Here is a 19,445-nt window from a genome sequence, read left to right on the forward strand (position 1 = left end):
TTACTCACTTGAAGAGTGAAACTAGGTATAGGTTTGTCCTCACAGTTTTGTGAAATTCTGGATTCTCTTATGAGAAGTTCTGAACTCTTTCATTGTCATATTAGTTGAAAGATATAATAGGCAATTAAAAATTTGTATTTTAATCCAGTGCTGGTCAAGTTTAACATGGAATTAGTAGAAAACATTTAACATGAATGACAGAAATAATACTAAATAATGGCATAATAGCAAGAAAATTTATTTTTTCAGATTGTTGTTTGCTGACCAAACCAATGTTTTTACTGGATATTATTAAAGTAAAATAAACATGTAATTGTAATGTTGTATACATTATCTCTATTCACTAAAAAGAGTAGAAACCTGGTTTAGTGCCTTTGAATTATTTTCTTTTTTATTATTAATTTTTAATGTTAACATTTATTGAATACTTATGATGCATAGGTCGCTTGTTTAGTGACAGGCTTGCACAATCATCCTTTAATTCTCACCAATCATATGCATTAGTTACTATTAACATCATCCTGATCCTTAGAGGTCACTTAGCTTAAGGTCACATTACTAGATTATCTTAAGTAATATAGATACAACCCATGGTCTTGGATGGGATGACTTACAGAGGCCATCATGACCTTGCCCTATCTTATTTGAAGGACTACTGCAAAACCATATCAATGAAATCAGTGTAGTATCATAGTGCAAGAACAGAGGCATAGATTAATGTAACAGAACAGAGAGCTTAGGGGCAGACCCATACATATATGGGGATTTGATCTATGAAAATTTGCTACCAATAGGGAAAGGGTAGATGGCTTTGGTAGACAGTATGCAGAAAACTGACTTACTATAGGAAGAAAAAAACCACCATGTAAAAAGTGGCCTTAACTTGCATTAAAAACCAAAATATGAGAGGCAAAGCTTGTTAAGAGAAAAAAATGTAGGAGACTGTGACTAATTCAAAAGCAAAACCATAAGACAAAATAAGATGCTATGACATATGAAAATGAAGGATCTCTGTTTAAGACAGCATGGAGAAAGAAAACAGACAAATGACTAAAGTGAAAAGATATTTAAAATATGTAAAATCAACAAAAAGAACTTCTGAAAATCAACAGGAAAAAAAGCAATGACTGTCAGGGAAAAATGAGCAATGTTCATATCAGGCCATTTACGGAAGAGGAATCCCCAAAGACAGTTGCATAAAAAGTGATACTACAGGGCTTCCCTGGTGGCGCAGTGGTTGAGAATCTGCCTGCCAATGCGGGGGACACGGGTTCGAGCCCTGGTCTGGGAAGATCCCACATGCCGCGGAGCGACTGGGCCCGTGAGCCACAGTTGCTGAGCCTGCGCGTCTGGAGCCTGTGCTCCGCAACAAGAGAGGCCGCGATGGTGAGAGGCCCGCGCACCGCGATGAGGAGTGGTCCCCACTTGCCGCAGCTGGAGGGAGCCCTCGCGCAGAAACGAAGACTCAACACAGTCATAAATAAATAAATAAATAAATAAATAAAAGAACGTGAATTTCTTAAAAAAAAAAAAAAAAGTGATACTACAACTCATTAAGGCACAGAGAAATGAAAATTAAGTCATATAATACGGTTATACACCTGATAGATTGACAATCTCATGAACTACTGGTGGCAGTGTGGAGTGGTGTAGCTGTTCTGGAGAGAATCTGGCAAGTTCAGTTTACTTTAGGTGAAAGAACAGTAAGTATTCTTAGATCCAATTTGGATTTCGCATATTAATTTTATCTCATAAAATTCCACGCCAACTGTGAGTAGTAGAGAAACAAAGCACACTCTGTAAATTTATGTTAATATTTGTATTGTTAAAATAGCTATATGCGTGCATTGTTTTCTCCAACTTGGAAACAAGAATTGCAGAAGAAAGATGAAAGTGCATTGAAAAAAGTCTCAATTAACATGTTTGTGGTAGAAAGAGGATAAGCCAAAGTTACATACCATTAGCCTGAAAGATGCCAACCAATATTAGTAATGTTGATTCTGGCCATCAATTGGTATTTATGGAGCTCCTCCTGCGTATATGGTTTTGGAAAACATTTATTTTTGTAGAATGGATTGCCAGTTTCAGTTTGAATTCTAATTCCTACTCGTTTTGTTTCTGTTAAATCTGAAGTAAGGTAATGTATAATGGAAAGTCCTTGGTTATCCTGGAAAAATCTCATAAATTTAGCTCTGGTAACAGACTTGACATTCACATAGCTAGATACCTTGCTTAAAATTAAAGCAACTTAACAAGCTGAAAACAATATTGCTCTAACAATTATTTCTTTTTAAAAAAGCGAATATTCTACTTTAAAAATAAAAAGAACTTGCCATATGAAGGAAAAGATACTATCTTTGTTTTGCTAGTTAAGAGGTTTCTAAAAGCCTAGAAATCAGAGATTTACCATACTCAACATTTATGAGCTCCCTCTGGGAAACATAAAGCTGTATATTTTTTATTAGAATCTACTAGTAGAGCTCATTTTTATTGTGATGTCACATTCTGAGGGTTTCATTAAATTAGCAACATTTTTAATGAACCTTAATTGCTTCAAACAGTTTTTGTTTCAATACACTAACATTGCCTGAGCAAATAAAACAAATACTTCTATTTTGATACTCTGGAACAGACTCTGAACTATAGAAAGAACTGGATTTTTATTAGCATTTTACTCATGTATTATATGAATTTGAATCCCCAAATGACCATGTTTAGTGCATTCATTATCTTAAGAATGAATTGTTTTTGCTAAGACCTAAAGTCTTTAGCAAGTGCTAAATCCTAAACCCACATTCAATTTAATTAGACTACTTCTGAGTAAGAACTCATGTGAATGACATGATACATTCTTAAAACTTTCATGATATTTAAGGTAGAAAAACTAGGTTACAAACAGCATGCATGGATTTTTTACAAATCACAGTATAAGTTAAAATATAATATGAATACACCCAAATACAAGAATGATAAATAGAAAGTACTAATTATCTTCAAGTTCATTATCTGGGTACCCAAAGTACTGAGGTTGCACAGGAAAGTGAATTTTGTTATAACCGAAAATATTCATTAACAAAATCATCAGTTATAAATGTATTCCCCTCAAATATCCTTCCCCACTTGCATCTAGAACCTATCCCCACTCTTTGAGTCAGTCTTTGTAGATCAGTCTCAGCTAATCCAATAATCCAAAGCAAACACAACACATATCATTCGTAAAGTAAAATTGCAAATCTTACCACAGATACAGGATGTCGAAAAGAAGAGATTTCCATGAAAGCATTTTTGGATAACTGCTTAAATTACACAAAAAACACTGACAGATGAGATTTTTTCAGAGTTAGACCAGTTGAATGTTGAGAATGAGAAAATCCGTTAAGTATGACAAAATGGGTTCTACACAAAGAATATGATAATTCTGGTAAAATCACATGTGAAATGATGGATTTCATATCTTTCCATCACACAATATTTATCACAGAAATTGTGTTAGAGTTGATGCTTGATTCATTATCCAAGTTAGGGCAGAGTCCCAAACATAGAATACATTTTATTGAGCATGATATAAGTTACTTTTTCTAAGTTGTGGTTTATTTTTAAAAAGTCCTAATTACTTTTTCAATTTTAATGAAATGTGCACTTGCCTTTTGTGTGTGTTTCTGTGTGTGCGTGTGTGAATTCCTTTTAAATGAACTTTGTTCATGATTACAGATGGATAATGAGAACTGCTTGCATATTAAAATTTTGGGTGTTGATGATGTTGTTTTTAATTTGTGCTTTTTTATTTTCTAAATTACCTGTATTATGAGCATATTAATTATGTAATCATTAAAACCTTCAATATAAGTCATTTTAAGAAATTGGGTGATACTCTTGAATTGCTTCATTAAATGAAGCTTATTAATTGACACATTTGTAGCACTCTGAATTTTAAACATTATCTCTTTTTAAAATTATCATTTGGGGGCTTCCCTGGTGGCGCAGTGGTTGGGAGTCTGCCTGCTAATGCAGGGTTCGAACCCTGGTCTGGGAAGATCCCACGTGCCATGTGCCACGGAGCAGCTGGGCCCGTGAGCCACAATTACTGAGCCTGCGCGTCTGGAGCCTGTGCCCCGCAACGGGAGGGGCCGCGATAGTGAAAGGCCCGCGCACCGCGATGAAGAGCGGTCCCCACACCGCGATGAAGAGTGGCCCCCGCTTGCCGCAACTAGAGAAAGCCCTCGCACGAACCGAAGACCCAACACAGCCAAAAATAATAAATAAATAAAGTAGCTATAAAAAAAAAATTAAAAAAAATTATCATTTGGCTGACATGAAGTGTTAAAGCAATTTTAAATTGGAAGAAGAAAATTTTCCCTTGAACTTGATAAAACCCAAATTGTTTTAGTTACAGTAGAATACGGGTGTCTATGTAAAAGGCACTGTAACCTACTCCTGATAAAAAAATCAAATAATTTCTTACTCCATGTCAGAATGCTAGTCCGATACCAAAAATGCATCATATGCATTTTATTTCATGTTCTAAATAATCCCTAAAACTTTGATTTTAGTTGAATTGGTTGATTCTGATAGTTGCTTGCAAAGCAAGTTTAAGTGAACCTAGTATGAATGATAAAAACAATTATTTTTTATCAACTACGTTTTTTCTTTGATGCATAGAAAATAATCCAAGATACATCTGTATAGATGTCTAATTTATGTAAGGTAGCAGAAGTAATGGGATAGTTGCAGCTACTTGTGTAAAAAAATGCACTTCTGTAATTGAAAGTGGCCATATTTTAACTTTTTCTCAGCGTTTCACTTGTTCACCTATATAGTCACTTATAAACATCAATAACAAGATCCTAGTGTCCATTCAACTACTTTTACAAGTTAATACAGTCATTCTAATACTTCATTTTGAATTAAGTTCTGGAGAAATCTATTAGATTACAATAATAAGAATTTGCTTCCAAAGGTTCTCTTTATCTAATTTTTGCTTTAAAGATAAGGACAACCATCAATTACTGAGTACCATTCTGAATTTTTCTCCTTATTCAACTTTTCTCCTTGTACAACTGCTGCTGTTAATGGAAACAAGATAGAAATATATAAGAGAAAGATAGGTTAAAACTAAAAGGAACTACAAGGACATTAAAGGCTGTGGTGAATAAGGGTGTCCTATCTCTGGTTAGCTCACTGTAATGTCTTGGTTAAATTATAGAGTGAATAGTCTGACTGATTATCTTTAGAACATTTTTCACTAATGAGGATTTCTGTGGCAAACCCTATTCTCGAAATGGTAATTCTGTTTTGTACAGTTCTTTGTGAAAGGACTTTGTGTGACTCTACTGATTCTTTTTAAATTGAAAATACCTAAATCACATTTGAAAAAAGATAATGAACAAGCATATTTACCCATAATAATTACATGCTGTATATATTTTAAAGCATAAATTGAATGACATAATATTTTATGTAGCTCTTCATATTCTTGATGGTAAGGTACATCACAGTGTCTCTTTCATTTTTTTAAGACAGAAAAATCCGTTTTGGGCATTTGTTTCTGGATTAGATCTTTAAAAACTAAGGTCATGTCTGACCTGAATGCACATTAAATTCCCAACACATCAGAAGCATATTTTATAAGATTTAAATTCTTGGGTAAAGTTCTTTTCTTCTTTCTTTTGGCTTTTTTTTAAAAGAGCTCTGTCAATTTAGGGTACTTTTCCAAAGTTCTATTATATACCATTTTCAAAATACAGATGCTAGCATAAAACATATGATAAACAAAGTATGCCATATTACATAATGGAAACTGATAGAACCGTGATAATACTTAAAAATTCATGTCAATTTCTTAAAACTCTTTTAATCTCAAAGTATGAAATAGTTCACACATGCAGAAAACTACACAAATATAATAGATATTCATTTACACTTTGCATAAACAGTCATTAAATTTTTGCCACATTTGGATTACATTCTCTTTTTAAATAGAAACTAAAATTTACAGATATTGCTATAGCTGTATTCCTATCTGTTTCTACTCCTCACTTCCCCAGAGATAACTAGCACCTTGAAGTTGATGTAAATCATTCCACGCATGTTTTTATATTTTTACTAGACATGTATGGTTCTCTTATTTCATCTGTAAAATTAAAGTGTTATACTTAATAAATTGACACATTATTATTATTAGTTTTTAGAAATTTTATTAGAACCAACTGAATAGCACTAGAATTAAAATTGACTAGGCTTCTGCCAAGACTTCAATCTTCAAAATTGATTTTGGGGGAATAAAAGTCCTCTATGTAACAGTTATTATGAAGTGTCCCATTTTTTTCCATGACCTTTGTTTCCCACTTGTAAAATTATTTATACTGAAATTCATTAGCCTGCTCCTGAAGAGAAGCACTAAAGGCTATATAAGTAACCATGGGTTAATTGGATAACTGTGGTAATTTGAAAGCTTATACATGCTGACTTTGCAGTTATTAATAATACATGAAGCTCACTACAGAGAAGCCCTACCTAGGTGTGGGAAGCAAATGAGAATAGAGTCTAGATTCCCTGAATTTGATAGCTGTGGCAAATCAGGAAAACTGCTTTAATCTGTCTCTGACTCAGTTTCCTCATCTATAAAATAAAGAGAATAGAACCCACTCTGCCAAGCTGCCTTGAGGATTATATGAGATAATGCCAAACAAACAGTGCTAAGTGCCTGCTAGATGTTAAGTTACCACGGTGAATGTCAACTGGGTATATTTTACACTTTCAGAAATAAGTTCGTTGACAGACATGGAAGACTTAAACGTAAAGAATTTTCATTTCTATGTTGCCTCGATATCTCATTTCTTGATACCTCATTTCTTAAGTGAGATATTGCTCCTTTGGTACGCTTCCTGAGCTGATGTATCCTGCGGGTAAATTATTATTGGGTAAATTTTTTCAAATGTCTACCTTCTCTTCTTCCAATGGTTTTGCAGTACCTAATTGCCTGTATTAAATCCCTTTCTTATGAGAATATATAGAGAAACTTCTGGTTCCTTCAACTGTACCAACTCCTTCCAAAATCTTCACTAGTTTTTGAAAACAGAGACCCGTCATGCAGATACTAGCTGTTACCCCCAGGACCTCCAGGATGAGAATCTGGGATTTGTTAACTCACCTGCTTAATGAGAAGTGAGTGAAATCTGAATGTAATTAGAAAATGAGCCCTTAGTGTAGATTTTAAAAGTTCTCATCACAAGAAAAAGAATTGTAACTACTTGTGGCGATGGATGTTAACTAGACTTATTGTGGTGATCATTTTGCAATATATGCAAATATCAGATCATTTTGTTGTACAACTGAAGCTAATATAATGTTATCTGCCAATTAGATCTCAATTAAAACTAAATTAAAATTAGAATCAAAAAAGAAAATGAGAACCTGACCATTTGTAGTATAAAGTGACAAAACAGTACTATGATGTATCGCCCCCGGTCACCTGTAATGAAATGCCAATTGAGGCAAGGCTTTGATGGACTGTGGGGTTCCTGCAGTAGGCTATCATGATATTAATAAAGAACACAACGACTGTGTAGGTGGGCTGCCTGCTTCTGAGTGCACTGAATCATTTAGAGAAGTGATATACCCAGCCTTTAAATTCTTGGCTCAAGGCACAGTGGTAGTAGGGGCACAGAGAATTGTGACTTATCGCCTCAGTGCTTCTTGTGGCTGAAATTCTGACTCAGCATTGCTGGACTGGGGCCTCTTGTGTGAAAATTTAGAGCATTGACTGGGGAAAGTTCAGGAACCTGAAAACTGGAATAGAGTTATGGGGATGGGTACAGATAAACTTGAGCACTCCAACCCTCCAAAGTCCACTGATCCTCCCTTGCCAGCAGGAAGAGTCTTTTCTTCCCATGGATGAAGCTGGAGCTGCCTTACTTGGAGTCCTTGAGATAGTTATCACATTAAAGGATATCCATTCACCTCGCACCCTGCTCTACTGCTCCTAATTACCCCCAGAACAAAGATCAGATTCAATTTCCAACATGTCACAGCTACAATACCTCATTCAGGAAAAGAAGGCTTACTAGATTTTGCTAATTTATTCCAACAGAATCCTGGTGAATATCTATGGGCTATGATTCTAAATGTGCTAGACCAGGAAAGAAGGAAAATAAATTTAAGGTGGCTGCATTTATTAATATCGTTGGATTTAACAGAAATTCTGGAATCAAGGGCTAGTTTGAGCTGCGAGAAGTAGTTCTAGCTGTGTGCTTGATATTGACTGAAACTTAGACTCAAATGATGTGTTTAGTAAATAAAGTTAAATGCCTGAAATTCTTTGGCATAATGGGGAGGGAGGAATTCATGTGACTGTTAAGCACTTGACATGCGGCTAGTCCAAATCAAGATGTTCTTAAAGTGTAAAATAGTGCAAAAACTGCAAACTATCTCAATGATAATATGGAGATATGGATTTATATGGATTACATATAAATTTTATATGGATTACATAGTGAAATAATATCTCATCTATATTAGGTTAAACAAAATATAATTTTAAAAACAATTTCAGTTATTTCTTTTTACTGTGTTTTAAAATATGGCTTTTAGAAAATTTGAAAGTACACATGTGGCTTGCATCTGTGGCATGCATTTATATTTTTATTGGGCAACGCTGACATAGAGGGATTCAAATGTTTGAGTGGATTTACCATTTGTGACATACCTACCCATCCTCCAATTCTGTTTTCTGAAAGGGCCCATAAGACAATCCCGTCAACAAGGCATCACTATACTCAAGAGAGGAGCCCCTGTATTCTTGAAAAGCATTATAGTGTTTGTTCTCTGTAGGCTAGGGATGAAATTAGGAAACGATGTCATTGTAATGAGCTCCCTGATTTCAATGTGCATGATAGGGCCATGGAGTGGCCAAGACCAAATGGTAGCAATTCACTACCAAGGACAAAGTGAACATGTTTTTCACAATAGTCACCCGACTCCCAAGGGTATTTTGTTGTGGTTTACAGATCATGACTCCCTAAAATTAAAATAGCTGTGAAGTTACCAAGGTATAATTAAGTTTTAAATAAATAAAAAAATATTCTAGGTTTGGTGAAAAAGACCTGACTTGAATCATGTGTCCACCACCCAATTGCCAAAGCATCAGTGGTCACCCAGCGCATGGGTTGGGAGTCCCGTAACTGAAGGAGAGGCCTGGTAGTTGCGAAAAAGGGCCATGCAATACCATCAAATTTATGTATGATGTATACATAATACATCATACATAAATACATACATAAATGTATACATACATAAATACATAAATGTATGATGTATATTCACTGTCTTATCTAAGGGATGCATCAACCCTCTATCTTTATTCCTCTGAGATCTTGATCATCTCACTATCCTCAAGTCAACATCCTGGTCCTCTAGATTGTTGAAATCAGGCATGTAAATCTTGGTGAGCAGTAAGCAGCAGTTACTCTATATGCCTTTGTAAGGTCTAAGCCTTCCAAAGCTTGGACGATAAAATCCCATTAAAAAGTAGGGTTCTACCTACTATTCCTGTGAATTTTAGGGGTCTAGTTGTGTCAGGATATTCTTGCCAAAGTGCCCCATGTTTTCCAGCAATATGTCTGCTTGTTAGGTATCTTTGGATAATGGAAGAACCATATACCACATTTGGGTGAGTTTTCCTTCCTATTTATCAACTGCCCATAATGCTATCCCTTCTGAGTGTGAGCCAGAGCAAGAGAAGGCTGTCCTACTGATTCAGCTTGGTGTGCAAAGCAGCTTTGTTATTTGGCCACATGACTGAGAAAATCAATTGTGCAGTGATGGGACATGTATGTTACTTATGGCAAGTTCTGACAGTAGAATCACAGCATAGAGCACTTTGGGTTTCAGGGGAAAGCAATGACTTCTTAAAAAAAAGTCTCCTTTTGAAGTCCAGCTTCTGTCTTGAAATTTGGGTCTAAAAGTAATTGAACTTCTGATCAAGGGAAACTAAATTCCTCCCCAAATCGTACCACAGCCATGAACTGGGTGATGTTTGATCCCCTGGGTCATAAAGTTGAATATACAAAGCAGCATGCTATTATCAAGTGCAATTATCATAGGCAAAGCAGGAATAGTCTCAAGCAGGTACTGAAAGCACAAAAATGTTGCACGTGCAGGTAGCTCCCACTCATAATGAATCTATTCTTGCTACACCTCCACCTCTCCTTCAATCCATATATATGGCCACCTGGGGTGTTTCTCATAATCAGTCAATAGGGGGAAAAAAAAACTAAGCCTGATAAACATTCAGTTCTGCATCATATGTTGGCACTGGTTGGAAGTGGACTGTTGCTGCATTATAGCCCTTACAAGAATGTCATGAAGGACAGTAGGAAAAGTAAATCCTTATGGTGGGAAGAACTCTGAGTAGAACAACTGGTTGTCCACTTCACCTGAAAGAGATGACTAGAGGTATGGACCTAGACTGATTCAGGGATAGTAGCTAAAGGGTTTCATGATGTTTGGGGTGTGAGAAGGGAGAAGTTTGAAGGATGTGTAACAAGAAAATCTGAGCAAGAGGTATGAGGTGGACCTTTTGAAATGAATTCAGATATCAGTGTCCGGGGTAAATGCTTATAAAGGAACATGTGTTGCATAGGAGGCGTCTAGTAAAAAGGTGGCAATGTTGACCTATATGTCACTCAGCTTCTTCCTCCACAATCCCACTGCTTCAAAATTGGCTCATGAACCGTGTGTCCAGTGTAGCAGGGACAGAGTTTGTACATGGGCTTAAAGACTTCATATTACCATTAACAAAACTGGATGGCCACCAATACCGCTGAAAGCCCAGTCTGCCCATAGCACAGAGTAATGCTGAACCATCAATACAATGCAATAGCATACAGGGTCCACCAAGACAACTGCTTTCATCATGGGGGAGGGAGAATTGATATGTCCTCACTGGAATAGATGTTCTGTGAATGAATTTTGTTTTCTTTTTTTTTTTTTTTTTCACACCATGTTCTGCCAGACCCACCATCCATGCATTTACTCTATGCCTTGGTCTATATCAGTTTATCATGCATAACATAGCTTTTGAACAAAAAAAATTATTTTTCAGCAATGAATTGAAGAGAAGAACTGAACAGAGTCTTCAATAACAGTGAAATAACCAATGGAATGTTCAGTATATTCAGTTATGGACCATCTGGATGCCTTATAAAGTTAAGTTTCTTCCATCAAGGAAGGAGTGTATGTTATGAAACAGTGGCTAATTTCTTGTTTTTTGTATCGCTAGTCTAGTAGTGATTAGTATTGTTCACCAAGTATTTCTAATTCCTTCTCCTCCAAGTATCTTGGTAGGACTGTACTTCCCTACTCTGTCGAAATTAGGTGTGTTCATATGACTTTATTTGAATAAATAGAAGAGCAGAAGTTACTTCTATGCAGAGGCTTTTAAAGCCAGTTCAGGATTGTTCTTGCTGCTGTAATCATGGAAGCCTCTGTCAAGATGGCATCTCTGTTAGCCTCTGGAATCTGAATGACTATATTGAACAGAGTCCCCCTGGCCTTTTAAGCCTGACTAAAACATGCGTTTTTGTTTCATTGCCTTGGAACACTTATCTTGCATTGCCATGGAAATAGAGTTTTTGCTTGTGACCACAGCATAATCTACTATGGAACTATGGTAATATGGTACTATGTTACTAACCATAGCTGTAGTACCAACCTTCAGCTGATTCAATAGTTTCTTTGCAGCAGTGTAAAGTAGTAATAGTAAAATAATTTTACAGCAAGTGCTTATGTACTGATTACATGGCCCTCTAGGTATTAACTCTTTTGATAAACTGAAGTTGGACTGAAGTCCATGAATTGTGAAAAAATTCTATAGGAATAACTGTAACAAGAAAAAAATGATCATTGCCTAAAATTCTCTCTAAAAATTAGAGATTAGGAAAGATTAGCCAATTCTCTTTAAAGTTTTAAAAGAATTATTGAATGCCAACTATTATTTCCCTTTTATGAATTGGAAAAGTTAAAACAAAAAAGGTGGGGGATGGTTTGCACAGGACCTTAAGCAGGGTTCTAAAGCAGTGGAGGGATAAGACTCTACCCATGACTGTGTGCTGACAGTTCCTGGCTGGAAGCTGGGCATCATGCTGTTTGGAAGGCTTTGAGCCTGGGATGTGTCTTACTAGGTCAGTAGGGAGTCATTTCCAAAGTCATGCCTCTGTAGTTAAAGTGGAGAATAGTTAAGCTAAAATAATATTTTGTATAAATTTCTGTGTAAATGAAGATTCTTACTGAATTATCAAGATAATTAGGGAGTGCATTTTACTGTAGCTTCTACAACACAAGAATTATTTATTTCTTAAAAATTTGTTAAACTTTTAAAAAAACTCTTAAACTGAATCCCTCCTATGTATAGGTGCTCTGTCTTAAGGATGTCGTTCACACCTAAAAAGTGTCTGCATAGTTTGTGTTTCTGAGTGTGTCTACTTATCTACACATCTCTAAAATTTGTCACTTTGGGATATATTTAAAAAATCAAAAGCATTCCTCCAAAAGTTCAAATCACTATTCATGAAAAGTATTTTCTCCACTGGAATTTCTAACTAAAGAAAATAAAATTAGATGAAATTTTCCTATTAGAATCAAGATTTTGCCATTTTATAGGAGCTCAGACACTGCTCTTTCCTCCTCCACCACAGAAACTCAAAATGTTTAGCTTCAAAGTTTACCAGATTGAAAATGTTATAAAATACTAACAGTCAATGCCTTAGTCAACACCTTTTTGGAATGACTTAAATCACCAAAACGTTCATGAAAAACACTGGAATTATAATTAGTGTTAATAATGTGAGGACAACACAAAATTTGATTTTTAATTTTTTAAAAAGAAATAATTGACATAGACTGCTTTGAAATCTTCTTTCATAGAATTCCATTGTTGTTAGAGTTCAGCCTACTTTTCAATGCTCAAATCCACTTGAAGCTTCCATGTTCTGTGTCCCTTAAACTTCAGGAAGGCAGAGTTAGGCATGTCTACTCCCTATTGCCAGTTATTATGAAAATAAAACCATTTTTTCTTTTTGTCTTAATTCAAAAAGAAAGAATTTTGGAGTGTTATACATAAATGTAACCCATTATCCCAATCTTCTGCTTCATTTGCTTCCTTTTCATATTTTCAGAGAATTGGCAGAATTGCCTAATAATTGAGGTCACTCCAAACAAATCACAAATTTTGCCACGTTATAAATCTGAAAAAATGTGTTTCTTTCTCTTAACTTTGAAAGACTAACCCGATTGGTTAAATTGATATGATGCTATGATTTCATTCCCAATATGGGTCAATAGAAAGTAGAGATGGTTTATCATTTTAGTAAATGTTTATTAATTCCCTATGATGCACAAATGTATGATGCACAAGTTGCAAAGAGCAGGTTAATGAGGGGGCCATCAGACATGATGATCCAAAGAAGAGTCATGCATGGTATTGATTTTAACGAATTTAAATATTAAATACCCCATGTCCCTAGTACAATGCCCTCCCCAGGGTAGGCACTTCAACATGTGAGTTTTGCTTAAGTAAATGAATAAATGATCACCCAAATATTTCATAAAGAGTAGGATAGGTATTTTATATGAACTTGTAAATTAGTATGTTATTTTCTAGAGCCAAATATAAAGGACTTAAAAATATATGTAACCACTAAAGTGTAGTGTTAATTTTAATGTGTTCTGCAGTTTTTCTTACAGTTTCTCATTTCCAATCAATTCTGTGATATATTTTAAGTTAAAATGCACTAAAAATCAGATTTGAGAGACATGGTTCTAGTTAAGTCTTCACTGCTAAATATCTACACTATCTTGGTTAAATCATAGTAACTTTAAGGGTCTCAGTTTTCTCACCTATAAACTGATGAGTAGTGAACAGACTTCTAATACTTTAACCATATACTGGAAGACTCAGAGGCTTAGTATAAAAAGCAATTGACTAGAGTCAGTAAACTTAGCTTGAAATCTTGACTTATGGAAGCTCTTTAGAAATCAGAGAATAAGAAAGAGCTCTCAGAAATTTAGCACATTATAAAAAAATAAAAAATTCTGCTAAAAGCATTGGTAGACAATAAATATCAAGGATGTTTCCCAGAAAGTGGGAGAGAAAACAACAAAGAATTAGAAATTAGGGAAGAAAGGACAAGAGACTTAATGAATCAATCTAAGAGGTCCATAGTCTGACTAACAGCAATTCCAGAACAGGCGATAGAGAGATGGGGATTATCAAAAAATAATTTAAGAAAATTGCCCATAACTAAAATAAATGATCCTCTAATTTGAAAGAGCCCATTCAGTACCCAGCATAATCAAGGTAAACAAATAAGCAAGCAAACATGGACAAGCTACCACAAAGCACATTACAGTAAAACTCTGTTCTTGATGTATTAAAAGTTTTATTGTGCTATGCTTTGTGGAGACTAGGCTTCTGTTAAAAAGAGGATAAACGAGGAAAGTGGAAGAAATGAGATCTAGGAAATAGGAGAACCAACACAAAAGAGTGATAAAAGAAAGTCCCAGGTTTAGAGAGAAACCATTCAGTTTGGGACAAAAACATGGAGGGTTCTATGAGACAAACATCTGAAAAAAACCCCAGATCAATGGAATATTGGATATGATTAAGCATTTAGGAAGTTAAAAATGCAATTATTAACTCCAGAAAATGAACAGTCTTATATAAAGATGGCAATGCAATTTTAGTATTCTACTTGGCTCTGCAGTAAACTCACATAGGGACAACTTGCTTAGCCTTACCAATGTAAACTCTGACTGTTAATTTAATAAAGAATGTGGTAGTGGGAGAATAGGGGGAAAAAAAAGATTTATTAGATAATGTATAAAACTGACAAATCAAGAAATATTTGTGGATGCAATTTATTTAAAAATATAAAGGAAATTATCAGAAGAAACATCTAACAGAGTAAGAAGATAGGTTGAGGGGAAGTGGGTTCAAGAATAAGGAGATGGAGTAGGGACCTACTTATTTTTGTTTAAAGCTTTTGTCTTATTTGATTTAAACAATATGTACATTAGTTATTGTGATAATAATGAATCTAGGATGAGAAACAGCAGAGACTTAAAACATTGGTGACTAGCACTGTTGCTGTTGTGTAGAAGGAACATGGCTAATCTATTTAATTTCTAACTACATTCTCAAATGTAGCTTATAGTCATAACAACATCTCCCAACCTTTGTGATGTTGGAAAATGTGTAATTAATTTTGGACTATTTCTCTTCTGGAGTATTGAAGCAGACATCAGACACTGTCACTATGAATAAGAGCATCTTTCTGAGAGGGTTGTTATGAGTATTAAATGAGTTACTGCATGTAAAGTGCTTAGAAGACTTCATAGCACAAATGAAGGGATAATAAAAGCTAGTTATTAGTATGAATACATAAATTTTTTAAAAATGCACATGTTGCAATGAAGTTTCTGTTTGATTTTAATCAGGAACCTATACCATTAATAAGGTAGAGTGATAGAAGAATCAATGTCATTGTCAATTAACAGTTACCTGTTGAGATTCCAAAATGTGAGGTGAACATGGTTTGGGGGGTGTTATTTGTGTGCATATAGGAAAACATACTAATTTGTCCAAGATTTTTTCTTTTTATAAGAGAGCATATATTTCGTTTCCTACCAAACAGAATTATAACCAAACTTTATTTGGAGGTAGTGTTGGTTTGTAGAAGACTCCATTATCCCTGTTTGAAATTACTCTGGAAGATCTTAGCCACATTTTGTGGCTAGATTTTTATTTAAATTAACACTGATGCAATTCTGATAACTGTTCAGTTTTCAGATTTTCAAATTTACATTTAGCTTTTCTCCCAATATGCTACTGTAAAAATAGGAAGCTAATCCTCAAAACAGACCTATGGAGATAGGGGGCATTATCTTATCTTTAGTATGTAGAAATGTGGAAAAAGGATATATTTTAGACATTACAAATCAAATTTGTGGACTTCTTTGGTACTCAAAAACCATATAAAGTTAATTTCTTTTCTAATTAATAACCTGCTTTCTAAAAAGATTAAGCATGCTACTAGGATGTCATTAGCTCCCACTTATTCCCTAAATTTTTATGTATTGATAAATTTCTCTCTACACTTTGTGTCATCGACTAAAGCTATACATGAATTCTGTGTATATTTCAGATAGTTAAATATTCTTGGATGTATTACTTAATTTTTTCATATTTGTAAAACACCATATGTACTTCCAGAAGTCAATGAACAATGTACTCTTTGTAGAAGCTCCTTTAAAAAAATAATTGATCATTCCATATTCGACTTCTTTGGGATATCTGTCTGACCTCACAGAATGCTGATTTGAAATCTCATCTTACTTGTTGTTGCAACAAAGTCTATATACTTTGACTGCTAAATAATCCCCAATATTTATGACACAGTTAAAGAGGAAATGGGCTACTTCTCTGTAAAAAATGTATAAGTTCACTTTAATAACACACCACTATGCTACCTTAGAAATTGTTCTGTATTCATTGATTAGTAGGAGAGAGATTGAAATGTTTTCAAACCTTACATGACTTTATAGTATTGTATCTGAAGATGGTAAGGAGAAAAGGAATCAATTTATGTTTCTTCCCTAAACTCTATATTACCATATTTTCCTAGGCCTCTTAATGAAATCCCTTATATAATTTAGATAAGTATAGTATATGGTTTAAGCAGTAAGTACTATTAATAAAAGATTATCATTTGTTGACTAAATCATTAATAAAAAATAAATTCATGTGTATGATATGCGGTCCATGGATTCTAGTTTGATGGGTCAATTTGATAGTGATGGTCTCAAATGGTTTGAGCAACGGAGCAGACGTTGTAGTGACAAATTAGCTCACAGTGGAAATTGTACTCTTTGTAGTGGTAAAAAAGGAGAACCGGAGGTGTGTGGAGGTGAATTTTAGTGAACTGGTGATCCTCTTCTTTGGGACTGTTTCATGTTCCCCAAAATATGTTTTCCAGAATTGTATGGCTCCCTCTGAGAAGGTTTTCTTCTAAATTTATGAATATTAGGAGGAGAAAGAAGAGTCCCACATTTAGCTCAACGAAATGAAGCAACATGTACTGAAAAATAAACACCCAGTATACCAGTCATTATAAGTTTACTACCTCCTCCTATTAATTCATCTAATTATATGTTTAATAGCAGAAATCTGACTACTGATTAATCTGACGGAGAAAAATAAATAAGAATGAAAAATTCAAAAAATGCTACATTTAGTCTTAAATGCATTGTTATTGAGGTTCTCTTAAATCAACACTCCAACATGATTTATGCATTGGTTATATATAATTTTCAGGAAATCCATAAAAGACAAAGAGCAAACCCTATTAGTGTATCTAAACAATGCAGTTGTTTAGACCGGGTGAGCACAAGGGTATTGAACTAAGATGCATTGGCAGATGAGGATCCCCTGAGAAAGAACACTATGCTGGATACCTCTTTTCATAAACACGAAATTCCTCAGTGTTTGTGGTATTAACAACTGACTTTTACAAGGCTTCTTCTAGCTAAGTTTCTGGAAAAGTATCATCATACCAACTCCCTCACCATCTTACCACCAATGGGCTTTGATTTGTTGGTCCTTTAATCTCAGTTCTTATGTTGAAAGACAGGGGGGAAATGAGAATGAGTTATCTATGACTAAAATAAATATAAATATTGAAGTTGCTTGTAAAGGTGCTATTAATTTGCATACTTATTCCAAATGTTAAAACCCTGAATTTTGTAGATGAGGGATACTATTGGAGAAAGTTATTACTATGAATATAGTGAGGATGCTTCTAAAGTACCAGTTTATTATTTTATACCAAGATGAAATGTACCTGTTGGGTTATTCTCTTTTGAACACAACCATCTGTAAGATTGTAATGAGACAGACCAGTTCTCCATTACCTCTAACCACAGCTACTTCACCACAGACACACAAACACACACACAACCTAGTTACAGCCCACAACCTGGCAAAAATCTATGAACTGTGCTAACAAGAACTCATGAAAAGAACGTGATAAATAGCTGCTATTACAACAAGACCCCTGTCACATCATTATCTGATTCAATGTGTTAAAAATGTATTTCATTCTTTGCTTTTATCTAAAGTTTTAGTCAGATGTGTAACTTATGCAACTATATTCATAACTATGCTTACAAATTCTGCCTGAAACATTTATATATTTCCAGGCTAACCATTCTTAGACATCTGTAATATGAATTATTTCTAACATACTCAATTAGCTAAATTGCTACTTTTATGCTGACATATACATGCATCTATTTAAGAAGTGGTTTGTAGATCAGGTAACAATAAGTCATGCAAACACAATCCTGAGATATAAGTTGGTAATTATGATTTACAGAACTCTTGTTAAGAGTTTGCTTTCTGTTTTTAAGACTTCAGGCATAACAACAAAAAACAAAAGTACAGATAATTTTGAACCCTAATTATTTGAAGGTAGTCTTTTATTTCTTTTGATAGCAATTTAGTTAGATATTAAATCTCTAAGAAAATGTGATCCTTCTAAACATATTAGTGATACCAATGTTTCAGGCTGATAAGCATCCTTTTACATTAAAAACAGGCAACAAGAATGCATGCAGTTTTCATGTTAAATTTCTCTTCCCCGAAGTGTTTCCTTTAGCAATATGACCTCCCACCTGAAGAATGAATAAAGTCTGGAAAATGAGGACAAGAGGTTGTTGGGATTGTTAGCTGGAAGCAGGGATGATTAGAAAGATAATTTTATACAGGTGGTTGATGACTGATGGAGGTGGCGGTGTTTTAGGAGAAATGGACAGTTAGTATTTGGGAAAGAAACACTCTACCTGTATAGCCCAGCGAATTGTCATCGTTATCAGAGGTGGGGATTGGCGTCCCGTTGTCCTTTCCCCTCTCTACGTCTTCAGGGTCTGTCGGAAACAACACCAGAGCTGCTGATGGGGTCACAGTAGTAACAGTAGTTGCCATTTCGATCACAGCATGTCCAGACACAAGTAAATCCACATGTGACAGAAAAACACACAGGGACAACACACAGCACACTTCGTCCTCGCCCCTCCTGCGGCACACTAAGCCGTTCGAAGATCTCAGCATCATGGCTTACAGTTTCCACTTTCTCTTCATTTCCCTAATTCTCTGCTCTGCCTGCACCTTTGCTGCACTTCAAAGCTGGCGAAGGGCTCTGACTGCCCTCTGTGAGGCCGCCAGCGCGGACTGAGGGAGCATATGGAGGAGGGAGAGGGCAGGATGGCTGAATGCTAGCATCGCTAATTTTCTACCTTATTGTTAATCAAAGCTATTGACTGTGATCACTCCCCATCGTCGCTTCATCTCCTGCCAATTACAGACTCCAGGGACTGTACCTCATATGGGGGGG

General features: G+C 35.1%; 1 protein-coding gene across 1 annotated transcript in view; it reads right to left on the reverse strand.

Annotated features, from left to right (window-relative positions):
• Nucleotides 1-19,445, reverse strand: part of ROBO1 (roundabout guidance receptor 1) — a 928,971-nt gene that overhangs the window by 451,231 nt on the left and 458,295 nt on the right. The window contains exon 2 of the mRNA XM_082392465.1: nt 18,895-18,978. Within this exon, the coding sequence (XP_082248591.1) occupies nt 18,895-18,978 (84 nt within the window). The remainder of the gene's footprint in view (nt 1-18,894; nt 18,979-19,445) is intronic.

The sequence above is a fragment of the Balaenoptera borealis genome, assembly GCF_965194805.1.
Source record: "Balaenoptera borealis genome assembly, chromosome: 5".
NCBI classification, from domain to species: domain Eukaryota; kingdom Metazoa; phylum Chordata; class Mammalia; order Artiodactyla; family Balaenopteridae; genus Balaenoptera; species Balaenoptera borealis.